This window comes from the organism of the source record quoted next, unplaced genomic scaffold, assembly GCF_019419815.1.
Source record: "Pyrus x bretschneideri cultivar Hongxiangsu unplaced genomic scaffold, Pyrus_bretschneideri_v1 Contig34, whole genome shotgun sequence".
Classification (NCBI taxonomy): Eukaryota; Viridiplantae; Streptophyta; class Magnoliopsida; order Rosales; family Rosaceae; genus Pyrus; species Pyrus x bretschneideri.
In genome coordinates, this window is record NW_025999657.1 from 2,724,173 (window position 1) to 2,749,727 (window position 25,555).

Here is a 25,555-nt window from a genome sequence, read left to right on the forward strand (position 1 = left end):
ACTGTTATCTTTTCGTCTGAAAAAGAGTCTTTCATGGTTATACACGTGTAAAATGTCTTGTCCCGAACATCACATTTCCATTCTACTATTAACTTAAATTGCACCTTAGTCCGGATTCATGGTTTCACTTAAGTTCGAAACCGTTTTTTCAAAAGCACAACACAGCAATAAGACACTAACGGTATCGCCCATGTCACATGTTACAAAAGCATGAAGAGCATGATAGGGGCTCGAGAAAAAACATTTGCCTCTACCATTCTACAGATGCAAAATTAACAAAATCAAAACTGCTAATAAAAAAAAGTGCACACAGGACAAAAACCCCTGTTCCTTTTCCCTTTCTATACACCTTTTTCCTTTGTTTTTTGCTGGAAATTCTCCCTCGCACTTTTTTCTCACGAGTGAACAGTTAATATTTAACTAATTGAGATTTAATTAAATCTCAACCGTTAATGTGCAGGTAAGCAAAGCTCTGTTTTCAACATCCTTGTTCTAACCCCTAATCTACACCCTTTGGTACATTCCAAAAGCTTTCTTCAATATAGTATACACAGCAGACAAAAGCAAAACCATTACAACCTTCTTTGACGCCAACATCCTCAGATTCACCCTCAATCCATGTTTCCTCATTAGCTTCACCACTGCCACCCCCAACATCACAAGCCAAGAACCTACTGCACCCAACACTGCCTTCATCGTATCCGTCAGTCCAAACACATTGCCCACAACATCGCTCGACACTTCCACATATGAAGGGTCTGCTTGGCTGCTCTCCGACTGGTTTAGTCCAAGACGCTCATTTATCCAACCGGAAAACTCAACAAGTAATCTCGCCATCCAAGCAACCTCATCATCAGAGATGGGGCGCTTCATCCAGTCACCCTTGTATTTGACATCAGCCAGAGTGTGGTTGCCAACTCTCTTGGGCTTGAATATTTCATCACGGGGTTGCGGAGGCTGTTTTGGTTCAGGAGAAAATGACAGTACCTTTACAGTATGCCCACCAAATACATAGCTCACCTGAGCTTTCAAAGAGTCTATGCACTGAAGGTTGTGCGCACCATTATCACCAGAAACAGCTAGCAACTCAGCTTCTGCGCGTAATATGAACAACTGCAATCACAAAATCACGAAAATTGGATGAGATCTTGTCATGTGAACAGATGTATTTAATTTAGTAAACATACACAAATAGAGAACAATAAAAATGATAATAATAAATACCTGAAGCAACTGTTGCCCGCCATCTTCTCCATCACTGAACAATCGTAAATCTTTATTCCAATTCTCATGCAAGAAAGACCCATCTGCATCACTCTCAGATAAGCCATCCTCCCAGTCCTAGGGATACCAATACATCATACACAGAAAATCAGTCAAACACTAATTCAAACAGTTAGGCAAACAAAATTCTAATGCAACACATTAGACAAGAGAAGTAAACGTACCTGGAGCTGTTCGCGAATTGGAGTGACAAATCTATATAACCTATTACGCATCGATTTTCCTGATCCTGCTTGTTTGGAATGAAAAGCAGCATCCACCATCTTTAAAAGGTCCATGAGTTCTTTGGATGATGTCAATATAGTTAGGATCTGTACAGAAATGAAGAATAATCAGAAACAAAAATATTCTTCATATTTATTTTTGACAGATAAAAGATTCGTAATGCATAGGAAGTTGGTCAAGGATCTGTACGAATTATCATCACATTATTCTCAATTAAGTTTTAACATATAGTACTAGTTTTCAGTAAACATGTTGATATGACCAAAATTTCCTCTTACTGAAGTTTTAATACCGAACTCTGAAACAATGCACACTGTATGATCTTCAATTCTCAAGAATCACAAATTTGCTCGTATGAGGAATGCATCTCGACAGGCCAAAGCTCAATAAAACCCTAATAAAGACGTAGCCAAGTTGGAAAGTTTGAAATTCCAATAGAAATGAACAATAGTTTGATATGAGTAATTTTATTTAGATGAGAATTTGCAAGTCATAAACTTGATGGACCTCCATTTAATTCATCAGCACTCATCACTTCTATACTTCCAACCATAAAGCGTAGAAAAAAAATAAATCACCATCATTAAACACCTAATCGGTCACTAAAATTAGCATTGACAGTCAGAAGACTTAGAGCTCAACAAATTGGTCCTGGTACTGACGGAGGTTCCAGCCCACTGAAAATCATCAGATATTCCTCCACCAGTGGTGGAAACATAATACTGTTCGAAACTTATGATTAATAAGCTCATCATGCAACTACATTCATCCAAGGCAACCAGACAGTTTAAATTCAAGATTGAGCACAACAATACGTCTCTGGAATCATAATCACCAGGAGAAGAAACTCAATCTTAACAAAGGTAACTAGATTAGAAAGAGAAATGATTAAGAATCTGACCTTCAATACCATCTGGACAATTATTTCTGGATCAGTGTGAAGAAACTTGTGGGCAAACCCAATAAAATGCATAACCAAGGAACTGTAATACAAGTAGTTGGCCAGCACATAACCCTGCCAAGAAGATGTAAAGCAACGGTCTTGAGGCTGCGGGCTATCCTTTCTCCCGTTCTTAGTTGATCCGTCCAAAACAGTATCAAGATCTGAAAAGTCATCCAAACTAATATCCCAAGGTTCAATATAGGTAATCCAAACCGAAAACACCTCTGATATATTTTTAATCGAAGCCCCCACTGGACAAAACAAGAATGTCCTCAATATAAACCGGTACAGCGGCCTCTGTATCAGCAAGTTCCAAGATCCGATACCTGGTGAAACCGCCACTACATCCCTCAACTTGAAGGCATCAAATGAACCCGGCACTCTCCACCTCGGACTCCCATAGTTTTCCATATCCTCATTTCCATCTCTATGCACGACCAAACCCAAATTCAAGTACTTCACAGACAACTTCACCACCTCTCCTAACCCGGGGGTTGGTGGGGTCTCGCCCAAAGCTGATCGGAATGGGAATGAAACGCCAGATGACTTACACAGATTAACAGGTAGCGGTGAAAAATCATTATCAACCAACCAGAAGTTCACCAAAGCATTAACAAAAAACTCTGCCTGAGCTATGACCGAGCTATCATATCCCGATGAGTAATGCAAAAGCGAACTACGGTGTGGCAGTTGCTGATTCAAATCAGTTCCACCAACAAAAGCACGAAGATATGCATACAAAAACCTAATATATAAGTTGCATTCAATTTTAACCTCCGCCCCGCGCCTAGTGCTTGAAAAACCAGAAATTGATGAAACCCAATTCTCAAATTTAAACCTTTTGTTCCTTTTTATAGAAACAACATCAAAATTTTCGCCATTTCCCCGACAAACAGGGTAATAAGCGAACCAAAACATGTAATATTCAAAGACATTGAGCTGGAGTTGATAGAAATTGGGTTTAATTGAGTCTTCCTTAACCCTATTTTTGAAAATTGGGGCTAAATCGGATAATACCCGGCTATCATTTTCCGACGAGAGCATGAATCGGACCCATTCCGGCAACCGTTCAATAGGGAACACGTATTTGACGAGGGAGAGGCGATCAACGGCGGATATTGCGTTGAAGAGGAGGCTGTTGGGGGCGAGGAGGGCGAAGAGCCTGTTGGCTAAATCTACGTCGTTGGACGCTAGGACGGTATCAATCCAGCCGTTGGGTGAGGAGGAAGGGGAGGAGGGCGAGGGTTGTTGCTGTGAAGTTGGTTGTGGCAGAGGCGGCGGTGATGACGTTGCATCCTCGAAGCCGAAGATCTTGCAGATGAGGGTTGGGAAAGTGAGGGAGAAGAAGTGGCGGGATTGGTCGGGTGAGAGGGAGTGCAGGAAAGACTCGATGGAGGCGCAGGTGGAGGAGATCTGGTGCGGGGCGGAGGAGGCGAGGATGGTGCAGGCGAGGTCTTGGGATTTGGAATGGGAATCGACGGCGTACGAGTGCGGGAGCATGGTAAGGTTTGGAGGGTTTGGCTTTTTTCAATGGCCGCTAGGGTTTTTGAAGGGGAAGAGAGAGGGAGAGAGGTTTTGAAAGTTTTCAAATGAGAGGAGAAAAGGGAAAGCTCTGGCGCGTTTTCATAGGGGAATGGAGGGAGGGGGTACGTGGCGCTAAATTCGGAGTCTACGAGTGTGACGTGGAAGTGGAAGCGGAACTGGTTTTGGGAAAGGGATCCAGAGTCCTAATCCACTGAATCAGGAAATCCGTGTTATAGAAATTTGATCAAACGGTTATAAATAGGGGCCACTTTAAAAGTTATAATAACTTCAACTATTAGATCAAATTTCAATGGCACGAATTCCCTAATTTGATGAATTAGGAGGAAGGAATCTAGAGATGATCTCCTTCCATGGTTTTGGGGTTCACTCAAATGCTTTGGTTCATTACAAAACATTTTTCTTTTTTTTTTTTGTTTAAAGATAGGGGTGGGCACGGTGTGGTTTCACCCCTAAATAGGACCGAAATCGAAAAATATTAACGATTTGGTTCGATATGGTTCCGCTTAAATTTATTACTAGATCCGTACAGTTCGGTCTACATCAGTTTCGATTCAGTTGTTGCAGGTTTATGATTCCAAATACTAAATTATTTGAACAACAAATCATCATGCATTCAAATACATCTTCTAAAAATGATTATATAAAGTTGCATACAACCCATATCATTTTTAATGCATGTCTTTGGTTAGTGGCACCAAGTCAACAAAAAGAGAGAATTCAAAGAAATATGCATTGGTCAGTCAACTTTAGTTTTCCCCATTGCATCCTCCATAGCCACTTGGGGTGGGCACGGGCCAGGCCGAGCCCAAATTTGGAGAGACCGGGCCGAACTCGTTTTAAAATGGAATGGGGCTGGCCGGGCCGGGCATAAGAAATTTGAACTTTGGAATCGAACCTAGCCCGGCCCATTAATAACGGGCCGGTTTGGGGTGGGTCCACAGGTTCTTTTTTTTTTTTTTTTTTTTTTTGAAGAAACAATTACAGAACTTTGAGCCTTGTAAACAATCTCTAAATTACAGAACTTGCAAACAGTTTCCACTATCAATAAAATACTCAACGTTCTTTCCAAGTTTGTGGATTCAACTCAAAGATTGCACAGGTTGCTGAAATGCCCAATAGGTTCAATGCAAAGCTTGTAGATTCAAGCAAGTTTGCAAATTTACACAATACATAAATAATAAATTCCCATTTCAAATTTCAAACAATATGAAATGCCCAATAGAGTGAACATTTGAATCCTAATCCCTAAATCCCAATTTCCCAATTCCTATGAAGGCAAATTTATGAACTGGGTTTGGGGTATTACGAACTGCTCAATAGAGTGAGAGATTGCAGAAAACCCTAACTCCCAAATCTAGAAAATTAATCAGAGAGAATCAGAGATTGCGGGAACCCTAAATCCATAAATCCAGAAAATTAACAAGAGTTAAAAATTAAGAGTTCAGAAATTATATTACCTTAAATTGGGAGGAGATGAGAAGATGGTTGCTGATTTCGATTCGCAATATGGTGGTATTCTTTATGGCGGTGATGAGGTGGTCACAATCTGGAAAGATGACGGTGATGATGGTTGTTGATGGTGGTCGCCACTCACGATTCGCCAGAAAGAGGGAGACAAAGACGAAGTCGAGGGCTGTGGTCAGAGATGGTGGTTGTTGATGGATGACTGCAGTTGAAGACTCGATTGGGCTCGAGTCGTGAATGAATGGGAGAACAGGTCAAAGACTCAGACTCTGAGTCTAAGATGAATGAAAACTTCCAATCATAAAATCTCATCCAATTACCTCAAGTTAGAAACGGGCCGGGCCAGGGGCCCGTTCCCTCATATGTTTAGATCCGCCCGTCCCGTTAATTTTGTATACCAGTCCCGCCCCGCCCCGTTTTGTGTTTTGAAATTTTGGACTCGCCCCATACCCGCCCTGACCTGCGGGTACAGGACCCGTTTGCCCACCCCTAATAGCCACTCCATTAAATTTCTTCTAAGATTCCTAGTTTTCTATGCATCTTTGTTGGTATTCTGAGCATGTCGCCTCACCCTACGGGTTAAGGGTAACCCCGCCCAATCCACCCAATGTCCAACCCTACCCTTTAATTCTTGGCAAAAATTATAGATGCTCTTATTGATTACCAACATATGGTAGTTTTAAGTGATATTATTACAATTTAGGCCGCACATCACTCAATATGAGCTAACCTCACAAGAATACAGTAGTACGACAACAAAACAAGAGTAAATTTTAATTCAGCCCAAGAGAAAATGGAAAACCAGTAAAACTCAACCATATTCCTAACCTCAGATATGAGAAAAGATAGAGAAAATACCAAGGAGGGAGGACGGAGGACGAAGAGTCATGAGTTGTCGCAGAGGAAGGATGACGAAGGCCGTTACAGAGAGCTAAGGTTGTGGGCTGCCTGAGGTATCGCTGATATTTTTGGATGAAAGGTCGTGAGTGAGGTGGTCGGCTGAGTGAAAAAAAGAATGAAAGTCTAAAAGTGTGAAATGGGGGATGTGAGGCTATGAGTGAGGTGGGTGAGCCCTAATTGGGATGGGATCCATTGATTTGCAACTTGGTGAAACTAATTTTTTAACCAATTATACCATGACATGTGTGTATATATATAATTTATTTATTTATTATTAATAAAATGGTTCAGTTTGGTTCCGGCAGGTTCTTGTTCATTCGAAACTGGAGCTGGAATCAGTTTGAACCGATCTGGTTCAAATTTTGACTCAAAGTTGACTTTTTCTGGTCAACACGGCTCTTTTTGGTTTTTTTTTCTTCATACGGTTTGATGCGGTTTTACGCTTTGGCGGTTTTTATGCCCACCCTTATTTACAAAGAAAATTTGTTTGGATCAGAAATGGGCAAGGCTCTACAGATTTGGACACGAGATGCCAATGAATTTTCTAAAAAATAATGCTAAGAAGATCAAATTTTAAAACTAAATTTACAAATTAAATGGTGTGTTCTTAATTAAAAATAAACACAATACTTAAATAATAAACTAAATTTTCAAATGATTTTTTTTCCGTCTTTTTATCTTTGTTCTAGGCGAGTCTAATTTAATTTATAGAAGGAATAAAGAAATGAAAATTTTTATCTTTTTTTATTTTGATGTAAAGTTATATGGGAGCTGTTTTTGACACTCCTAAAATATCAATCCACACTCCATCTATATTTTTAATTTATCTATTTTAATTCTTTTGATGTGATTTCTAATTTTGCCCTTATATTGTTTTTAATGTGCCTAGAATTTTGAAAACCTCATTGAGTATAGTTTGATGACTTAAATAAACTGGTGGGAATGTTTAGAGCATCTCTAATGGAGATGTTAAATTTAGATTGTCAAATTTCAATTAAGAGTTGACATGGCACTTTGAATGCAGATGCTAAATTTTCATTTTTTCAAATGATGAGTCAAATTTTTTTTTTTATTATATATTCTAGGTCCTATTGGGACCTGGGGACCTCGGAAATCATGTGATCGTGATCGTTCATTGTATATCGTGCAGTTAGAAATCGTTTTAAATTTAAAATTAAATATAAATAGTGACACATCCCGACTCGGAATATCAACTAGGACTTCGAATCGAGCTGTGTTGACCGACACCAGGAAGGTGACGAAGCCATAAAGTGTAGTGATGTGGAAAATGTGAATAAATTTAAACCTAAAAGTGTCTAAATACAAGAGTGCGCTGTGAGTGGGAATGAACCCAATTCACAAGTGATGACAGAGCATAAGTACAGTACAGTAAAATAGGATGAGAATTATACCATTGATGATAATCGCCTACACCAAGATTTGCCAATGATCCTCGTCGGTACGAAAACTCTGCTACTAACACCTGGAAGGGGCAAAAAACAAGGGTAAGTGGGCCTAAAAATAAAGTTTTAATAAAAACCTTTTGAAAACGTTATAACCCCTCGCTGTAAAACCCGTATAGTTTCTAGAAAATAATACTACTACGTAGGTATAAAAACCAATGCACAAGAGCAGCAAAAACTGAAGTATGCCATGTCATAATATCTTAGCAATAATAAATGTAAGCCAAGTATGAAACCAATATAAAATAGTATGCCAGTCGGAGTCACATAACGTGACCTGTACAACTGGACTTGTAGCTCATTAATTTAGGCTAGCACATAAGTCAGAGTCACTTAATGTGACCTGTACGACAGGCTGGGTATAAATATGTACGCTCAAGTGATACGATCACGTGAACGTTGTGTGATAATTTAAGGGTCACCTACAAGTTGGAATCACCTATTGTGGTTTGTACGATAGGCTGGCACCAGACTTGGATACAAGGTGAGTGTGCAGTGTATGAGGTGAACAATCACGTGAAGGCTGACCCTAGCCCCGGGCGGGAGCACTAATACCGGGGTGCATCCATGATGAGCTCTAAATAAATGTGTGCATATCAATGCAATACAACCCATTCAATCACATAACACTCACCTAAAGCTTACTTGAGTCTCTGTAGCATCACACAATACAATTCACAAGTGTAACAATGCAATATTTAAAATGTAACTTATTTATGACATGGCAAGCAAAACATAGTTCCATATAAAAAAAGATGTTTCTGGAAACCGTAAAGTTTATATATACATACACACACACACACATATACATATTATAAAAAGGAAAAAGACCTACTCTCACTTGAGGTCCGCGCTACAACTCCCAAGCACGAATATCGAGGCATCACAAACGATCGTCGCCTAGACCAAATATTCAGTCACGTCTCAGAATTCTTATTGATAGAACACGTAACTTACGTAAAACACCTCTCCAAGGATGTTCTAAAATGATTTGAGACCTATTGATCAAAACTCAACCATCAGAAAGATCCGATTCGAGAAGATCCGCACGTCGGATTCCCAATCCGTCAGCTCCTATTGTCCTCAAATATTATGAATAATAACCTACTAAAGTTTGGTGATGATCCAACGGTTGGATTGTCGATTCAAATAAGGATCAAGTGGCGGACCTTAGAGAAATTGTACCCAAACAATGGAATTTCATTAATTGGACTTCACCTATGCAATTGGAGTATCAGACTTAGCTTAGGAAGGTCAGGTGGGGTCTCGCCCCACCCGCTACACACGGCGGTCGGCCGCCCTGACTCGCCGGAAAAATCAATTATTTCTAAAAATTCTCAAATTTCACGAAAATAAAGATTTCAATGAGTAAAGCAAGTTTCATACTTGCGGCCAAGGTGTTCTTCTATTCGATCAATCCGCAACACCACCGCCCCTAAAACTGTTTGGGCTTTGTTCCTGATCTCCAGAGAAGTGTTTTGGTGGTGGTGATTGAAGGTAAATGTTTTAGAAATGGGTGGATTGCCGCCTAGTATCCACGAAGCCGTGCGTCGGCCTTCATGAAATTGGAACCAAAACTCTATGTTTTTGGGCTGAGATGGTGGATGGGAGGCCACATGAGTGATTTTTAGGTGATGGATGGCGGTGATCAACAATAAAAATGGCAAAAATTTGCCACATTTGGGTTGGGTGGTTTGCGGGTGTATGGACCGACCGGAAGGCTGGAGCCTCCTTTTTTTTTTTTTTTACTTCCTGATTTCTTATTGGTCATTACCCTTTAATTTGATTGGTCCCTTATTCTTTGCTTAAAACTGATTGGGCTTCTTTCCCATAAGGTGGGAGTTCAAATAATTTATAATCTAAAATGTAAGTAACCAATTGCAAACGTCTGTAACCATACCGTTATAATCGGGCTCGCAAACAGCTTTCGCATGTGCATTCGTACCATCGAGTACTACGCAATTATGCCAAAAATAAAAAATAAATAATAAGTCATATGTTTCTCTAGACGATGGTCAACATAAGTCAAAGTCCTTGCCTCTAGGGTATTTTCGTAAAATCACTCTTTTAAAATTTATAAAAACAAAAAATTAGTGACGAATCATCACAAATAGTGCCTAACGAAAATTGACCGTACGATATATGATGAACGATTATGATCACAGTATCCCTATGAAAAGGATCATCCAGATCTTAAATTTGTTATCTTTTTATTCTATTAGACACTTTTGGCATCTCTGTGGAGATGATCTTAGATTTTGAGCATGTTTTTCTTTTCTTGAAGGCCTCACTAATCTTTCATTTGAAATGGATTTAGCTTACGAAAAAAAATTGCAGGGATTTCTGGTAGATTTATTTATTTTCCTAGATTTGCTACAGTAACAAAAAAAAATTGATACAAAATAAACCAGAAACAATGACCCCAGATTTGAATTTCCACAAAAGAACCATAAGTTCAATACAATAATATAACCCAGAACACAAAAGAGAACAATTTTCAAAATCTGAACGCCATTACTAGAATCTCAAACAAATCCTTGAAAAAGTCAGAGGGAAACAAAATAAGATAAAATATAAAATCCAAAGCAGCAGAAGCCTGAAGCATATATGTTCCCATTTGCATGATACCAAACTCTAATCTTCAATTGCCTCTACATCTCAAATCAAACACACAAATATGTATCAGCAAAGTGCATAACCTGTCTATCATAATACCAAAACAGTTAGAAAAACATATGTAAATACGTCCTATATATTCCAAGTACATATCCAAACTCACATTAAAATACTAATGATAAAAAGTGTAGTTATTTGCAAACTTTAGTTGTTACACATACAAGAGAAATTTCAGTTGAGGGAAACACAATTAATTTCAAGTCCCTACCAAAATGAACGTGATTTAAAAAGTAATTAGAAAAAAAGAACCTACAATTATATCTATGTTCAAAATCTGCAATCATAGCACATAAATCTTGCAGCTCTACTGTTGAGTTCGCATGTACGACGGTTATGGCCAACACTGTTAGAAATGCTACATTTTTGGGACTTCTCAACTATCTCAAATGACGAAGGTGCAGGCTGCGTGGAGTTAGTTTCATTTCTCTTCTTCGACTTTGATGGACGACTTTGATGAGCTTGAATAATAGGCTTAAGAATTAAGGGAAAAGAAGCACCAAGAAATTGGGAGCTGCCTTTTGATATCTTCTTTTTCAGAAAGGGGTATTTTTTTTGTACTTCGATTTAAACATTTGACAAAAGATTACTTATTTCATCTCTATCACCATCCAAGTTAACATCACAAACATCACTAAACGATCTTGTATCAATCCTCCATTGCTCATGTACGTCCTTCAATTGCAATTCCTTTCTCATTTCTCTTATTATGTGTGCACAAGGAAGGTCCATTGTTTTGTTTTTAAAATGGCCGTACATTGAGATTAAACATCAGTGGATATTGCTAATTCCATATTGCTTATGTAACTCATCCAATGGAAACATAGATACATGAGTAAGTTGTTTAAAGAAGGGTATTCGAAGACCATATGACACGAATCTTGTCGAACTTTGATTTCTTGAAATTGATTTTCAATAGCAAGACAAATCTTTTCTTGCACCTCATGAAGGCCACCAGTTGAAACTTGAAGATACTTCTTTAACATTGCATGTGCACTTTCTACTTTTGAACTAAGAAGATTACCAAAGTGCAAAACCTGCTTTGTCCATGCACTTACAAATTTTTCTTTGAAAGGCAGCCGTGTAGTTGTAATATATTTAAGAATAGCATTATTGTACTTGTCTTTGTATTTTACTTCAAAACGATTCCAATCTTCATTGAATGATGATTCATCAGGAGACTGTATTAAACTAGTCCAAGTGGATATCAAAGTAACCCATTCATCTTCATTTTCAAAATGAAACTTACAATTTGTAAGAATATTTTTCTCGATATGCCATACACATAAAATATTTGTAGTTCTTGGGAAAGACACTTTCTATAGCTTAATCAACGCCAATTCCCTCTCTAATATAATTGCCACTAGATGATTATCAATTCCCAGGAGTTTACTAAACATTGTCAGAGCCCATACATAGATCATCTTCCTCCTCCTTTCGCATAAGGGCAAAACAAGAATAAAATTATGGGTTGAAACTTGAGACCCCAGTGATATCAAACAATGACATCTTGTACTTATTAGTCTTATAGGTGCAATCCATCACAAAAACATTTGAGTAGCTCTTAGACCTGGTTTGGTACTGAGGTGATTCCGAAAAAAGCTGCTATGTTTTTAATGATAATAATGATCATGAGGCTCCCCTAATGTAGTGTTCTGAGGAAAGTGGAAAAGATAAACTAAGTTCATGATGATACATATAGAATATATATTCATGGATAAGATACCTTAATGATGTTCACGGTTTTATGTGAAAATGTGCATTTTTCTGGATAGGTCTTCATCTATTTACCTAACTATTGTGATAGTTAAAAGTTACTTAATATGCTCTAAAATTAATGTAATTTAGTAAGGCTAAGTAAAAGCCAAAACCAAAATGACATAGTAAATTCAGTGCATAATATATGTCCATAAATGCAAATAGATGCTTGTAATTTAATTGATCTGTAAATGACATTGCAAGCAATACTTATATGGAACAAAGAAATAATACAAATAAAAGGCTAATAGTTAGGTATATAAGAGCCAGAAACCTTTCTCTGCATACAAAAAATCTAACAATGCGAAAATTAACCCACAAATACTTAATGTTAGCCTCTTCAATCAAATTCTACTTAACCCAAGACTAATCCAATCCTAATCAGCGAACATGACTTGAAAATTTGTTGGCTTTCTTTATCGTCATGTATGGCAAATAGACAGCAAGCAAATGCTCAAACCTGGAATGTGTAGCCATTGGTATTCTCCATGTGTATCACTCCCGAAACACGTTAAAAGCTTTGGCAAGTAAGCAAACTGCAACATCGATACAATGACAAACAGAACTTCAGTTACACATTGCCAAACCGTCCAAAACTTTACTCAGTAAGAGAGCAATTAAAACATCATATTCTAATAAAAAAATTGTAAGGCTACATCCAAACTGAATCGTGCATCTTTAGCAAAAACTTATAAATAAATAAAAAAAATTAGATTGCAAAACTGTCTATGTAAATACTTAAAGTCATTGTAAAAGAATATACTATAATCGAACGAAGAGCATAAAACTCACCACGTTGCTTCAAGTCATTAAGCCTGAAATGCAATGAAATCAATTCATTTGCAGCAAACAACATACACATATTTCTTTCGACACAGAGGTATACAAAAACCAACCTACCTATAAACTCCTATGTATCAATAAACTGTACCCGACACCAATGGGCCACCAGCCTCAGCGACAATGAAGTTGAAGCCGCCAATCTCCGGTGGGATGAAAACTCAGGATGAAAAGTAGGTTCCTAAAGCTGTAAACATCTTTAAAATGAAACGGTGGGAGAATTTGACTAATCTTGCCTTTTTTTGCAGATTTTCTTTCCTTATTCTTCCATAAAGATTCCAAATCTTATAAATTCACCACCCAAAAACAAAGTACTAATCGTAGTAGTACATTACACAAAATCCCATTGAATTAACCAAATCAAAATATAAAATCCAAGATTCTAAGTTCATAACCAACAACCAATCATCACGAACAAACCCCGTCAAGCCCAAGCTCAAATACAAACACCACTAACATAATCACCCACAATTCATTACAGTAAACACAAAACCCGCCAAGAAATTACCTTCAGAAAACTTTTAATCCGAAACCAAGAAATTAACTACCAAGGAATTGCTGTAAAACCACTTACAGAAAACTTTAATCCGATAAATCATCTGAAACCAGGGCTCGGCTCAAAATATAAAAAACTTCAAAATTAACCAAAAATTATTTATTAGACTATCCGAATACACAATTCAGACCAAACAGGAAAGAAGAAGAAAACAAAACAGTCGGAACCAAACGACGTCAAAGATGGAAAGCAGATAGTCATTTAACAGAAACTTCAGGTCCCTCAAGAACTTGAACAGACCCACAAAAACTTCAGGTCCCTCAAGAACTTGAACAGACCCACAAAAACCAAGAAAAATATAGAAAATCTGACATAGAGTAGCGGGGAAAATGCTTACCAAATGGTTCTTCAAGGTTAGCGATTTCAGGAGTTTTTTTTCTAAATACAGAAAATCTGACAGAGTGTGTGCGAGTTCGTCCTCATTGTAATATTTGAGAGAGAGAGAGAGAGAGAGAGTGATGGAAGGTACCTAATGATAGAGAAGTAAAGAGTTGGGGAAATACTCGAGGATTTGTGTAAATCCTCACGTTTATTTTTCGGATTGCAGGTTTCAAATGAAGAAATCATACGGAAGAGGGGTCTGTACGCAACACGAAAGTAATTAACATGTATTAGTTTAAATAACAGAATTCAATTCAAACATTACCCCAAAGCATTAGTAAAACAGAAACAACAACTGGTAATTCAGTAACTCCTTAAATGTCTCTGGCGTTCCATAAAAGCAAAAATTAAGCCAGAAACTGAATAACCAATACACAAAACAGAGAGCTTTCTACAAATTGTTCCAAAACCCATTTAAAAAATCTGGTAAATATAAATAATTTCGAATGGTTCAAATGACAATCGAGTTAAAAACTCCAAATTAGTATATATGAAAATAAGGTCGTGATGAACAATTCAATTAAGCATAGAGTACCTAGATTGAAGCAGAAAGTGAAAATCTCTAGCGAAAACCCATTTCAAAAATCTGGCCAAGATAAGGATAATATTGTTCGAGAAAATTATCCAATTTATCTAATGTTTTCAAAGCTACCTGCCAATGACAAGCACAAAAATAATACAAAGTTTATTAGGAATCAGAACATATGTATGGATATACATAAGCATATCAGTTCTTCCAACCTTCCAGTAGACACAATATAATTAAATTTACTTTCTGCAACTACTCAAAAACCACAAACAATCAAATTTATTTGCTACTCAGTAACCCAATTTCCCAGCAACCAAACAATAATGATAAAATATCCAAAAATTGCTTTTTTGACAAAGAGAATAATAAAAAATAACTCACATTTTTTCCTTTTACTTTCGCTCCTTTTTTCTTCACCGATCTCCTCCTCTGCTTCTTAGTCTTCGATTTTCCGACTCCACAAAACCCGAAATTGACTGCAATAAACTTAAAACCCATAAAAAACGTGAACAAACGCAAAAAACCAAGGAAAGCACAGAAAATATGAGAGTGAGTATTAGAGAAAATGCTTACCGGATCGTCCTTGAAAGTTAGGATTTCTGGGTTTTTAGTCTAAAAGAATGAGTGCGCATTCTACCTCAGTGCAATATTTGAGAAAGAGAGTGATGGAAGGTACCTAAGGCCACAGAATGAATAGATAGAAAAAAACCATAGAATGTATAGACAGAATAAATAGTGTGCAGACGATGGGACTAAAAAAAAAAAGAAAAAAGGATATCGAATAAAGAGGGATAGTACTGACCGATTTGTGTAAATCCAAACATTTATTTTCAGGTTTGTCAGTTTCAGATGAAGAAATCATACAGAAAAGGCGTGGAGGAGGGCGTTTTGTATGGAAGACAAAAATGAGTTTGAGAAAATCATCCAATTTTCCCTTTTGTATGCTCTGTGGTGATCGAGAACGTGCAATATATGGCAGTTCCATGTCGGGTCTGTCAACCGTTGCAGTTGCTGCTTTGATCGTGCGATAGATGGTTTCTGTCTTTCTATTGTAAGTGTTTCTTCACACAGGATGTGATCCAAATCCAGATGTGATGTAGCAGTTGTGGAATAATTGATCTAAAGGCTGAAAATGAACTTAAAGTGTGAGTATCTTATCTAATGGTTGTGAATTAATGCCGTTGAGAATTCGAGATTATTACATTTTTAACCCTATTTTTTAGACCCTTTTTTTGGTTTTTTGTGTACAAAGTGAGGGCATTTTAGACATTTCAGAATGCTTCACCAAACTGGTGTGTGTGTGTGTGTATTTTGTGTTTTATTTAGCTCTTCCCGCAAAACTGCTTCATAAGATCATATCCCACGTTTGCTTTTATTTCCATGCACGTTCGCTTTCCACAGAACCGCTCCCATAATCCCATTGCCCGGTTCAAGCCTTCAACTGTAGAATAGCAGTTCTAACTGTAAACGTATTAGGTTTCTTTTTATTTTTTATATTTTATTCAACTACTGAAAGCAGTTTGAAAACTGCAATATGTCCCACATTTCTTTCCAACATTTTTTTCATTTTTCGTTTTTTTGGATTGGTTTTTTTGCTGCATCTATTTATCTACTTTTTTTTTTTAATTCTTTTTTCAAATGAAGATCAGTATTTTTTTTTTTGAGTACATCAACATTTTTAGACTACGGGAAGGAAGAGTTCAGCTAAGCCATATAATGGGCAGCCTAATTTTGTATCGAATTCGCCATCCACGAGATTCAAACCTAAAACCTCTCACTTCCAAGTGAAGAGGAATACCACCAGATCGTAGTACTAAGTGGCAAATAAAGATCAATTTGCAATATTGCATTGATCAGTTACTCACTATGTGGACTTTTGACCAGTATTGGTTTTAAATTCCATTTTCTTTTTTATTTATTTATTTTGATTTCCAATACAGCTTTTTTTTTTAGTTATGATTTTTTATCAGTTTGTCCTTATTTTTTGAATTTTTTGGATTTTGATGTGAAAGAAACAAATGGGCATTTTTGGCATTCTGGAAAGCTTCACCAAACTAGCCTTCTCCCGCGAGACATTTTTTAATCACGGGCACTACGCGCCCCTTAATATGATATATTATGTTAGTTGATTTCTTTCTTATACCGTGTCCTAAAAATAAAATACAATATACAATTACAAATAAAAGGAAATGGAATATAATTAAGTCGCGTGTAAAATGTGTGATAAAAGAAAGGCTTCTTGTACACGTAGAAGCATATTCAAAGAGAGACAATTTTTTTAATCAAGGGCGCTCGTGCCCCTTAAGATGTATTGTGTTAGATGTTTTATTTACCATGTCATAAAAACAAAATTCAACATACAGTTGCAAATAAAAGGAAATAAAATATAATTAAGTTGAATATAAATGTGTTGATAAGCTACAATATATTTTAACCTGCCATTCAGGTTCTTTGGAACATGATAAGCTACAATATATAGCCATTGTAGAATTTCAAGTTGTTGCGGAAACCAAACCAGCACTCTACCTCACATCGACTCCCTGCATTCCATCCTTATTATTTGAAATTAATGAAGCTATAAATATTTAGGACAGAGTAAAATTTAGTTGTAAAAGCATATAAATTCAACAACAAAAGTGAAATGAAGTTAAATGAATGAAGGCATGCATATCTGAACTGTAGTTTACAGTCTGTCACGGATTACACACAAAAACTAAATTTCAAAGGAAGTCCAAATTGATAACTGATCGGTTTGGGAAAGAGTGGCTAATGTTGAAAATTTCAATCGAAGATTCACCTCACATCGCATCAACTCTTCAAAGACCACCCCAAAAATCTCATAAGAAAACTATGCCAAACAACCATTAACTGGACAAAGTCGAGTTTCCCTTACATTTTGATTTAGAGTCGACTATCATGCATAAATTTCCAGAGGTCTAAGCTTTAAGCATCTTCCCAGGTTTAGTCCTCGTTTTTCTCCAAGAAATCAAAACCTCCACATCCTTTTCGGTTCTTTGATTAAGTGTAATATTGGGCTTCTCAAGTATCTTACAAATAAGCAACAAAAATGCGCTTCCTAGTTTCACATTGCCATTGTTTAACAAAGAACCCTAAAATATTTTCAAAGAAAGGCTTGAACTGGACAATGTAACATATGGTAACTGGTCTGATGAAACCTAAACTTCTGACACCAATTATAACCCAGGAATGCAATTATAACCCAGTAATGCAAGTTTCTACTAGATGAAACCTAAACTTCTGACACCAAACATAAAAATAGCAACACCAAAGAATTTTAAAAGTAAATATATACGAAATACATGGGTTATATAGAAAATCAAGAAAGATACAATCTTGATGTAGAAAATCCAATTAGGTTTTCTATATTGATCTCTTAATGCGGTTTACAACGGACACTTATATACATGAGTGCATGCTAAAATAGGTAAGAATAAGTTGACTTACAAGAACAGAAACTAAATATTACAATGATACTTTCCTATACAGCTGCTATATGACCAAATCTTCATCCTTGATTCTTGCAATCTTTAACACTCCCCCTCAAGTTGGAGTGTATGTTGATTACACTCAACTTGCTAAGAAGACTTTCAAACTGGGAGGTACTCAGTGCCTTGGTGAATAAATCTGCCAATTGTTGTAGAGTTCGTTCATGAGCAATTTGGACAACTCCTTCTTGTATCTTTTCTCGAACCAAATGACAATCGATTTCGATGTGTTTTGTCCTTTCATGGAACACGGGGTTGGATGCAATATGAAGTGCAGCTTGGTTATCACAAAACAAAATAACTGGTTGTGAGTGATCGACACATAAATCACTAAGCACATACTTCAACCAAGTTATCTCGCAACATGTAGACGCCATGGCTCTATATTCTGCCTCCGCTGTTGATCTCGCTACTGTGGTTTGTTTCTTTGTTTTCCAAGATATGAGTGAATCTCCAAGCATGATGCAATACCCCGAAACTGACCTTCTTGTGTCTTTGCATTTTGCCCAATCTGCGTCGCAATATGATTTCAACTGAAGTGAGCTTGTTGAGTGAAGCATGATGCCTTGCCCTGGTGACCCTTTTATGTACCTCAAAACTTGGTGCGCTGCATCTAAATGCGGCAGTCTAGGCTTGTCCATGAATTGACTTAAAATGTGGACAAAGTAAACAATATCTGGCCGTGTTATTGCCAAATAAATTAGACGTCCAACAAGTCTTCGATATGCAGATGGGTCTTCCAGTAACTCTCCATCTGTTTGTGTGAGTGTCAAGTTTTGATCCATGGGAAACCGTGCCAGCCTTGCTCCAAGAAAACCAGTATCCTTCAATATGTCTAAGGCATACTTTCGTTGTGATAATGAGATACCTTGAGATGACCTTCCAACTTCGATGCCCAGAAAATACTTCAATTTTCCTAGGTCTTTGAGTTTGAATTTGTTAGCCAAGAACTCCTTTGTCTTCTCAATAAATGGTAAATTGTTGCCTGCCAATATCACATCATCAACATACACTAGAATAGTAGTAAGGCTGGTACCTTTGGATCGGACGAACAAAGAATAATCCGCATTGGACTGGCGATAACCTGCAGCCTTGAGTGCAGAAGAAAGCTTAAGGAACCACTGTCTCGAAGCCTGTTTAAGCCCATAGAGAGACTTCTGAAGTTTGCATACTCGTGTCTCCCCCTTTCGTCCGTATCCAGGTGGAAGTCGTGTGTAAACATCCTCAAGTAAATCTCCATGGAGGAAAGCATTATTGACGTCAAGTTGATACAAATGCCAACCTTTGGCAGCAGCAACAGCAAGCAATAATCGAACCGTGACTAATTTAGCAACAGGAGCAAATGTCTCGGTGTAATCGAGGCCCTCGACCTGTGTATAACCTTTGGCAACCAAGCGTGCTTTGTAGCGTTCCACTGAGCCATCGGGATTGAGTTTGACTTTGTAGACCCATTTGCAGCCGATGGGTTTCTTCCTAGGAGGAAGAGGTTGAAGGGTCCAGGTGTGGTTGGCTTCAAGAGCAGTAACCTCATCGTGCATGGCTTGGCATCATTTAGGATCCTGGATAGCCTGCAAGTAAGTGTGGGGCTCTTTGACAAGGGAAAGAGATGTGGTGAAGGCACAGTGAGTGGGAGACAAGCGAGCATAAGTTAAAGAGTGAGAAAAAGGGTGAGAGGTACTACCTTTATGTGAGCCAATGGTAGAGGCCGATGATTGGTGAGGACGAGAAGGCAGCGGGACACCAACATGAAATTGTTGAAGGTAAGAAGGTGGTCGAGTGATGGGGGAAGACGAACGTCGGGAGAGTTGGGGTGGTAGGGTTGGTGGTATGTCAGCTGGAGAAGGAATGGGGTTTGGAGGTAGAGGTATGGTAGCAGGTGTGGGTACAAGAGGGTCGAGAATGGTGTCTTTGGGAGAAGAAGGGTCGTCGACGATGGGAGGGGGAGGTGTGGTACTGGGTGGATCAAAAGAGAGATCATCCATGGGAGATAGATATGGTAAGGTTGGTTGAGGGTTGGTATCAGAGTGTTGTGCGGAAGAATGAGTAAAGGGAAATGTATGTTCACGAAAAAGTACATCACGTGAGACAAAAATTTGACGTGTGTTAAGATCATAGACTTTGCACCCTTTCTTGCCATAGGGGTAACCAAGAAATATGCATGGGGTAGACCTCGCATCAAATTTGGACGGATGATATGGGTGCGTGGATGCAAAACATAAACAGCCAAAAACTTTCAAATGGGAGTATTTAGGTGGTTTATGGAACAAAAGCTCGTGAGGTGTTTTACCATGCAAGACGATGGTGGGCGTACGATTGATGAGATAAGCTGCAGTGAGTATGGCTTCTCCCCAGAAATTGGTAGGTAAGTTTGCTTGAATAAGTAAGGCTCGGGCAACGTTGAGGAGGTGACGATGTTTACGTTCAGCCACTCCATTTTGTTGTGGAGTGGCAACACAAGTGGTTTGATGGATAATACCCTTGGTCGAGTAGAATGCAGCAAGATTAAATTCGGGACCATTGTCACTCCTAATGGTCTTCACTTTGTGAGAAAACTAGTTTTCAACGAGATTGATAAAACTTGTCAAATAATGTCTTGTGTCAGATTTGTGTTTCATTAAGTAAATCCAAGTGGAACGAGTGTAGTCATCAACAATTGTGAGGAAATAATGTGCTTCAGTGAGTGAAGCAACACGAAACCCCCCCCCCCTCAAATATCCATATGTAATAGTTCAAAAGGCTTACAAGTTGAACTTGAACTTAATGAAAACTGAGATCTTGTTTGTTTGGCTAGAGGACACACAAGACAATTATTCGAAACAAAAGAACCAATAATATTTTTAGGAAGCGAAGTATGATGAAGGGCTTTGTCAGAGAGATGCCCTAGGCGTTGATGCCAGAGTTGGGATGAAGCTTTTGTAACAGCATGACAAGTGGACAAGGTGGGTCTCCCGTTGGTGTCATCCAAGAAATATAGGCCTTCTCGCTTAGTCCCCGTCCCAATCATCTTCCCCGAACGAAGGTCCTGAATCACACAAAAGTAACTTAGAAAAATGGTGATGCACAAGGATTGATAGGCAAGTTTACTGGTAGAGATGAGGTTGAGTTGGAACATGGGGACACAAAGGACATCATGTAAGATAAAATATGGGGAAAACTGCATGGTTCCTATATGTGTCACAGTAGCATAAGAACCATCTGGTAGTTTTACGGTTTTATTTTTAACAGGCACAAAAGAGGTCAGCAAAGTGTGTGAGGAAATTATGTGGTCTGTGGCACCGCTATCCAAGATCCATGATGACTTCTGATCATGAGAAGTGAAAGAAAAAGCTTTACCTGAGAGATCATTTAGAGAGGAAATTTTACCAACGTTGTTTGCCTTGGCTTTATTGCCATTGAGCATGGTCAAGATCTGCTTGCATTGGTCAGGTGTAAAAAGGAAAGAATTTCCCAAATCTTGCCTTTCAAGGTTGCTTGAAACGTTATTTCCTCTCGGTCACTGCTGTTTAGAATGACTTCTTTGTTGCTCCGGATCTGTCCTTTTAAGCTTTCGACAATAATCTATCGTATGACCCTTCCATCCACAATAATCACACTTTAAATGGGCACGACAATCTTCAGAGGTGTGATTATCTTTGTTGCAACGAGTACATTTCATATCAGCACTCTTCTTGCTAGAATCTGGTCATTTTGCAGCAAAGGCAGCAGCTTCCTGAATTGGCGTTTTGCCTGTGGTGGTGTTGTGCTGCTTCTCATGTCGCAGCACAAGGGAGTATACTTTGTTGATGGGAGGAAGTGGATCCATCAACAAAATTTGATCCTTTACTGCACTGAATGTTTCATTAAGTCCCATAAGAAATTTAATTGCCTTTTGATTTTGCTGGAATGCCAACACATGTTGCAAAGTGTTGTAGTCGCAATCGGGTAGGCTAATCGCAGCATCTCTCTCATCCCACAACGCCTTGAGTTTGGTGAAGTAGGAACTTACGGTTATTGCTTCTTGGACACAATCATGAATTGCACTTTCAATATGGTATAATTGCATATTGTTTGTTTGAGAAAACCGTTCTTTCAAGTCTTCCCAAACTTGGTATGCAAGGTCATAGTAAATGACGCTTGATTGAAGTTCTGGTGATATTGAATTTACCAACCATGTTTTAACCAGGCTGTTACATCGATCCCACTGATGCAAGTTTGCTGCACCAACCTTTTGTTTTGGTTTCTTGAAGGTTCCATCAACAAAACTAAGTTTGTTTTTGGCTTTCAATGCACCGATCATCGCCCTACTCCAAGTGTTGTAGTTGTCTGGAGTGAGCGGCTGAGAAATGAGCATCATTCCCGGCTGATCGGAATGATGCAAGTAATAAGAGTGATTAACGTCAAACGTGGTTCCCTCTGTTGAACCAGAGGGCTTGAGTTTGTCATCGTTCTCTGCCATGATAGGCGGCTAGGGTTTGTTATTTTCTTTGGTCCCAAGATTAGTGCTCCGGTACCATGTAGAAAATCCAATTAGGTTTTCTATATTGATCTCTTAATGAGGTTTACAACACACACTTATATACATGAGTGCATGCTAAAATAGGTAAGAATAAGTTGACTTACAAGAACAGAAACTAAATATTACAATGATACTTTCCTATACAGCTGCTATATGACCAAATCTTCATCCTTGATTCTTGCAATCTTTAACAGAGCTTTCCTTAACCAGCCAACCTTACTTCGTAACCTTAGCCTCCCTTTCTTTATAGTTCGACTAAGTGACTTCGTAACCTTAACGTACTTTCTTTCTCACTTTAGCATAGGCCTTCGCCACTTCAAACAGGCGCTTCGCCCCCCTCTTTTTTTTTTTAGAAAGGACGGGGCTTAGGGTTTAGGGCAAAGAAAGCAAAGTTAAAATACCAAGAGCAAGATTATGCTATTAAATAAAAGAAAAGTGAGATCCATAGGAATATCTACAAATCTAATCCAAGAATGGATACCAAAACCCTAACTTTCTCAGAGAAATTTGGACAGAAAAATCATAGAAGGAAAGCAAGAGGAGAGATATACCGTAAACCCTATACCTGGCTCTGGCTGTAATTGCTGGTGATGAATGCTTGGGAGAGAAAAGCTTTTACCTTTCACTCGCTTTTGATTCCTGTAGCCACAATAGACATTCAGACTTCCTGCAAAAACCATTCTATTTCAAATAATCACATAATATCTTTGGCCTTGTCTTCTTAACCCGAAATCATATTCTTACAGGAAAAAAGAAACCCATGTTTGTTCCGGTCAGAATTTGCATTATTACTTGAGATAATCAAAGGAAAATCAAAATCTGTCTCCAACAAATTTTTCAATAAGCAATGAAATCAATTGTGTAATCTATGAGAACGCAATTAAATTAACAAAAAGAAATCAAGCATTAGACTGGTAAAATTAGTAGATGTGAAAGGATAAATTAAATAATAATTAAATTATGTTTACCAATTAGAGGATAATCTGCATAGATATTAAGGGAACAAGTAGATAAAAAAGGATGGATGAAAAAAAGTGAGATATATATATATATCAAACCTTGTTTAAAATGACGGGTTTTAAAAGGGGCTTTGTCCCCCCCACGCTTTGCTCTCTGGGATTTGATGTGGGTTAACAAACTATCAGATAAATAGTATGAAAACATTATTTACAACAAAATAATATTATTCAAGTTAGAGAATTATAATGACTATAAATCAAAACTCCATTGATGCAATGCAACAGACAAAATTACGATGAATAATCAAGAAACTGTTATACCTGCTGAAAAGACACCTTGCACACAGAGCACAAAACCCAGAACACCAACAACCAAAAAGGGGAAATTTGTGATATTATTCAAGGTATTAGGCACTCCTGTTAAAAAATCATGTATTAAAAAACACAATTGAATATGAACGCAAATCTAATTATGAGTCATCAAAGCAAATAATTCATACACAATTGAAAAAGATGTATAAATGGGAAGAGAACAGAAATTGAAAATATGAATTAATAACCCGATGGATTATTTGATTTTCGGAGAAGAATTTTTTCCGAAATATCAGATCTTCACCAATCTTTATGGTTGATTTTGTTGAACTCTTTATTTGGAATAAATTGAAACCACACACTGAACTCAAAGAAGACAAAAAGTGATTCCCTTTCGATCATCCAATTGTACATTGATGATATGTGTCATATCCCGGCCTAGGGTCCACCACATCCTGAGCCCCCTCCATCACCGTCGCACGATATTATCCGCTTTGGGCCCCGATTACGCCTTCATGGTTTTGTTTCTGGGAACTCACATGAGAACTTCCCAGTGGATCACCCATTATGGGAGTGCTTTCCCGCGCTACTCGCTTAACTTCGAAGTTCTAATGAACTTTGAAGCCAGTGAGCTCTTAAAAGGCCTCGTGCTAGGTAGGGATGGGAATATACATATAAGGATCACTCCCCTGGGCGATGTGGGATCTTACAATCCACCCCCCTTAGGGGCCCGACGTCCTCGTCAGCACACCACGGCCAGGGTTAGACTCTGATACCAAATTTTCACATCCCGGTGCGGGGTCCACCACATCTTGGGCCCGCTCCACCACCGTAGCACGATATTGTCCGCTTTGGGCCCCGACTACGCCCTCACAGTTTTGTTTCTGGGAACTCACACGAGAACTTCCCAGTGGGTCACCTATCATAGGAGTGCTCTCGCGCCCCCTGGATGTCATCATAGTACTTTAACCTTAATTTAGTTTTGAGTGAAAATTTACCAGAAAAAAAAATTAAAAAAGAATACATAAAAACAGTTAAATTAATAGTGCCCTATAAGTCAGAGCACTTACGCCATGAATAGTGCAATGCTACACCATCAAATTAACCATTTCATCTGGTAAAGTCTCCGGCTTCGCAACAAAACCCTACAAACACAAAAATTATAACCGCGATTCACACAGAGAGAGGGGTGGGTGTATGGACGTGAGGGAAAGGGGCTTTCTTGGTATTTCTGAATGCTTCACCAAACTGGTCTTCTCTCTTTATTTATATAGTTAGATGACAATTTTAAAAAGAAATTGAATAAAAATATATATATATATTAAAAAAAAAAGGGAAAAGGGAAAAGGTAAAAGTAGGAAGTGGGAGAGAAAAAGTGAAGGAGTAAAACTATGATTACATGTGGGTAAGGGAAGGAAAAAAGTAAAAAAAAAAGATTGTTTGTGCAAAATTACTTTAATGCCCATATTTTTTCTATTCAAACATTTTCTTTTAGCTATGTATAATAGGATATAATAGTAATTTTATTCATTAATGTAGTTGGATAATCAATTAAGAATTCTTATCTATATCAAAAAACCAAAGAAAATTTGGCTTCAAATTAAAGTCAAACAAATTCAATTTAATATTCGTTTAAATTAAATCATTATGAGACTAATTCTTTTTATTTATTGTATTTATTTTTAATCTATATTGTTTATATTGTAATTTACCTATTAAATA

At 37.9% G+C, this 25,555-nt stretch overlaps 1 protein-coding gene and 1 long non-coding RNA gene across 2 annotated transcripts; both read right to left on the bottom strand.

Annotated features, from left to right (window-relative positions):
- Positions 1 to 304: 304 nt before the first annotated feature.
- On the bottom strand, positions 305 to 4,018 carry LOC103958457. The gene is made up of 4 exons (XM_009370722.3): positions 2,411 to 4,018; positions 1,449 to 1,595; positions 1,225 to 1,341; positions 305 to 1,113 (listed from the first exon to the last, which is right to left on the bottom strand). Exons 1-4 carry the CDS (start codon positions 3,950 to 3,952, stop codon positions 505 to 507), a joined length of 2,415 nt encoding a protein of 804 aa, XP_009368997.2. The 5' UTR covers positions 3,953 to 4,018; the 3' UTR covers positions 305 to 504.
- An 8,429-nt stretch (positions 4,019 to 12,447) lies between these two features.
- Positions 12,448 to 13,325, bottom strand: LOC103958432. The gene is made up of 2 exons (XR_007260938.1): positions 13,048 to 13,325; positions 12,448 to 12,791 (listed from the first exon to the last, which is right to left on the bottom strand). It is a non-coding gene; the product is annotated as an uncharacterized LOC103958432 (long non-coding RNA).
- Positions 13,326 to 25,555: the final 12,230 nt, after the last annotated feature.

Bases quoted from the DNA above. Each gene is read 5' to 3' on its own strand.
- LOC103958457 (XM_009370722.3), bottom strand. From the start codon at position 3,952: ATGCTCCCGCACTCGTACGCCGTCGATTCCCATTCCAAATCCCAAGAC. The intron at 1,342-1,448 runs GTACGTTTACTT...TGGTATCCCTAG, and splicing joins CAATTCGCGAACAGCTCCAG to GACTGGGAGGATGGCTTATC. The intron at 1,114-1,224 runs GTATTTATTATT...TTGTGATTGCAG, and splicing joins GCGGGCAACAGTTGCTTCAG to TTGTTCATATTACGCGCAGA.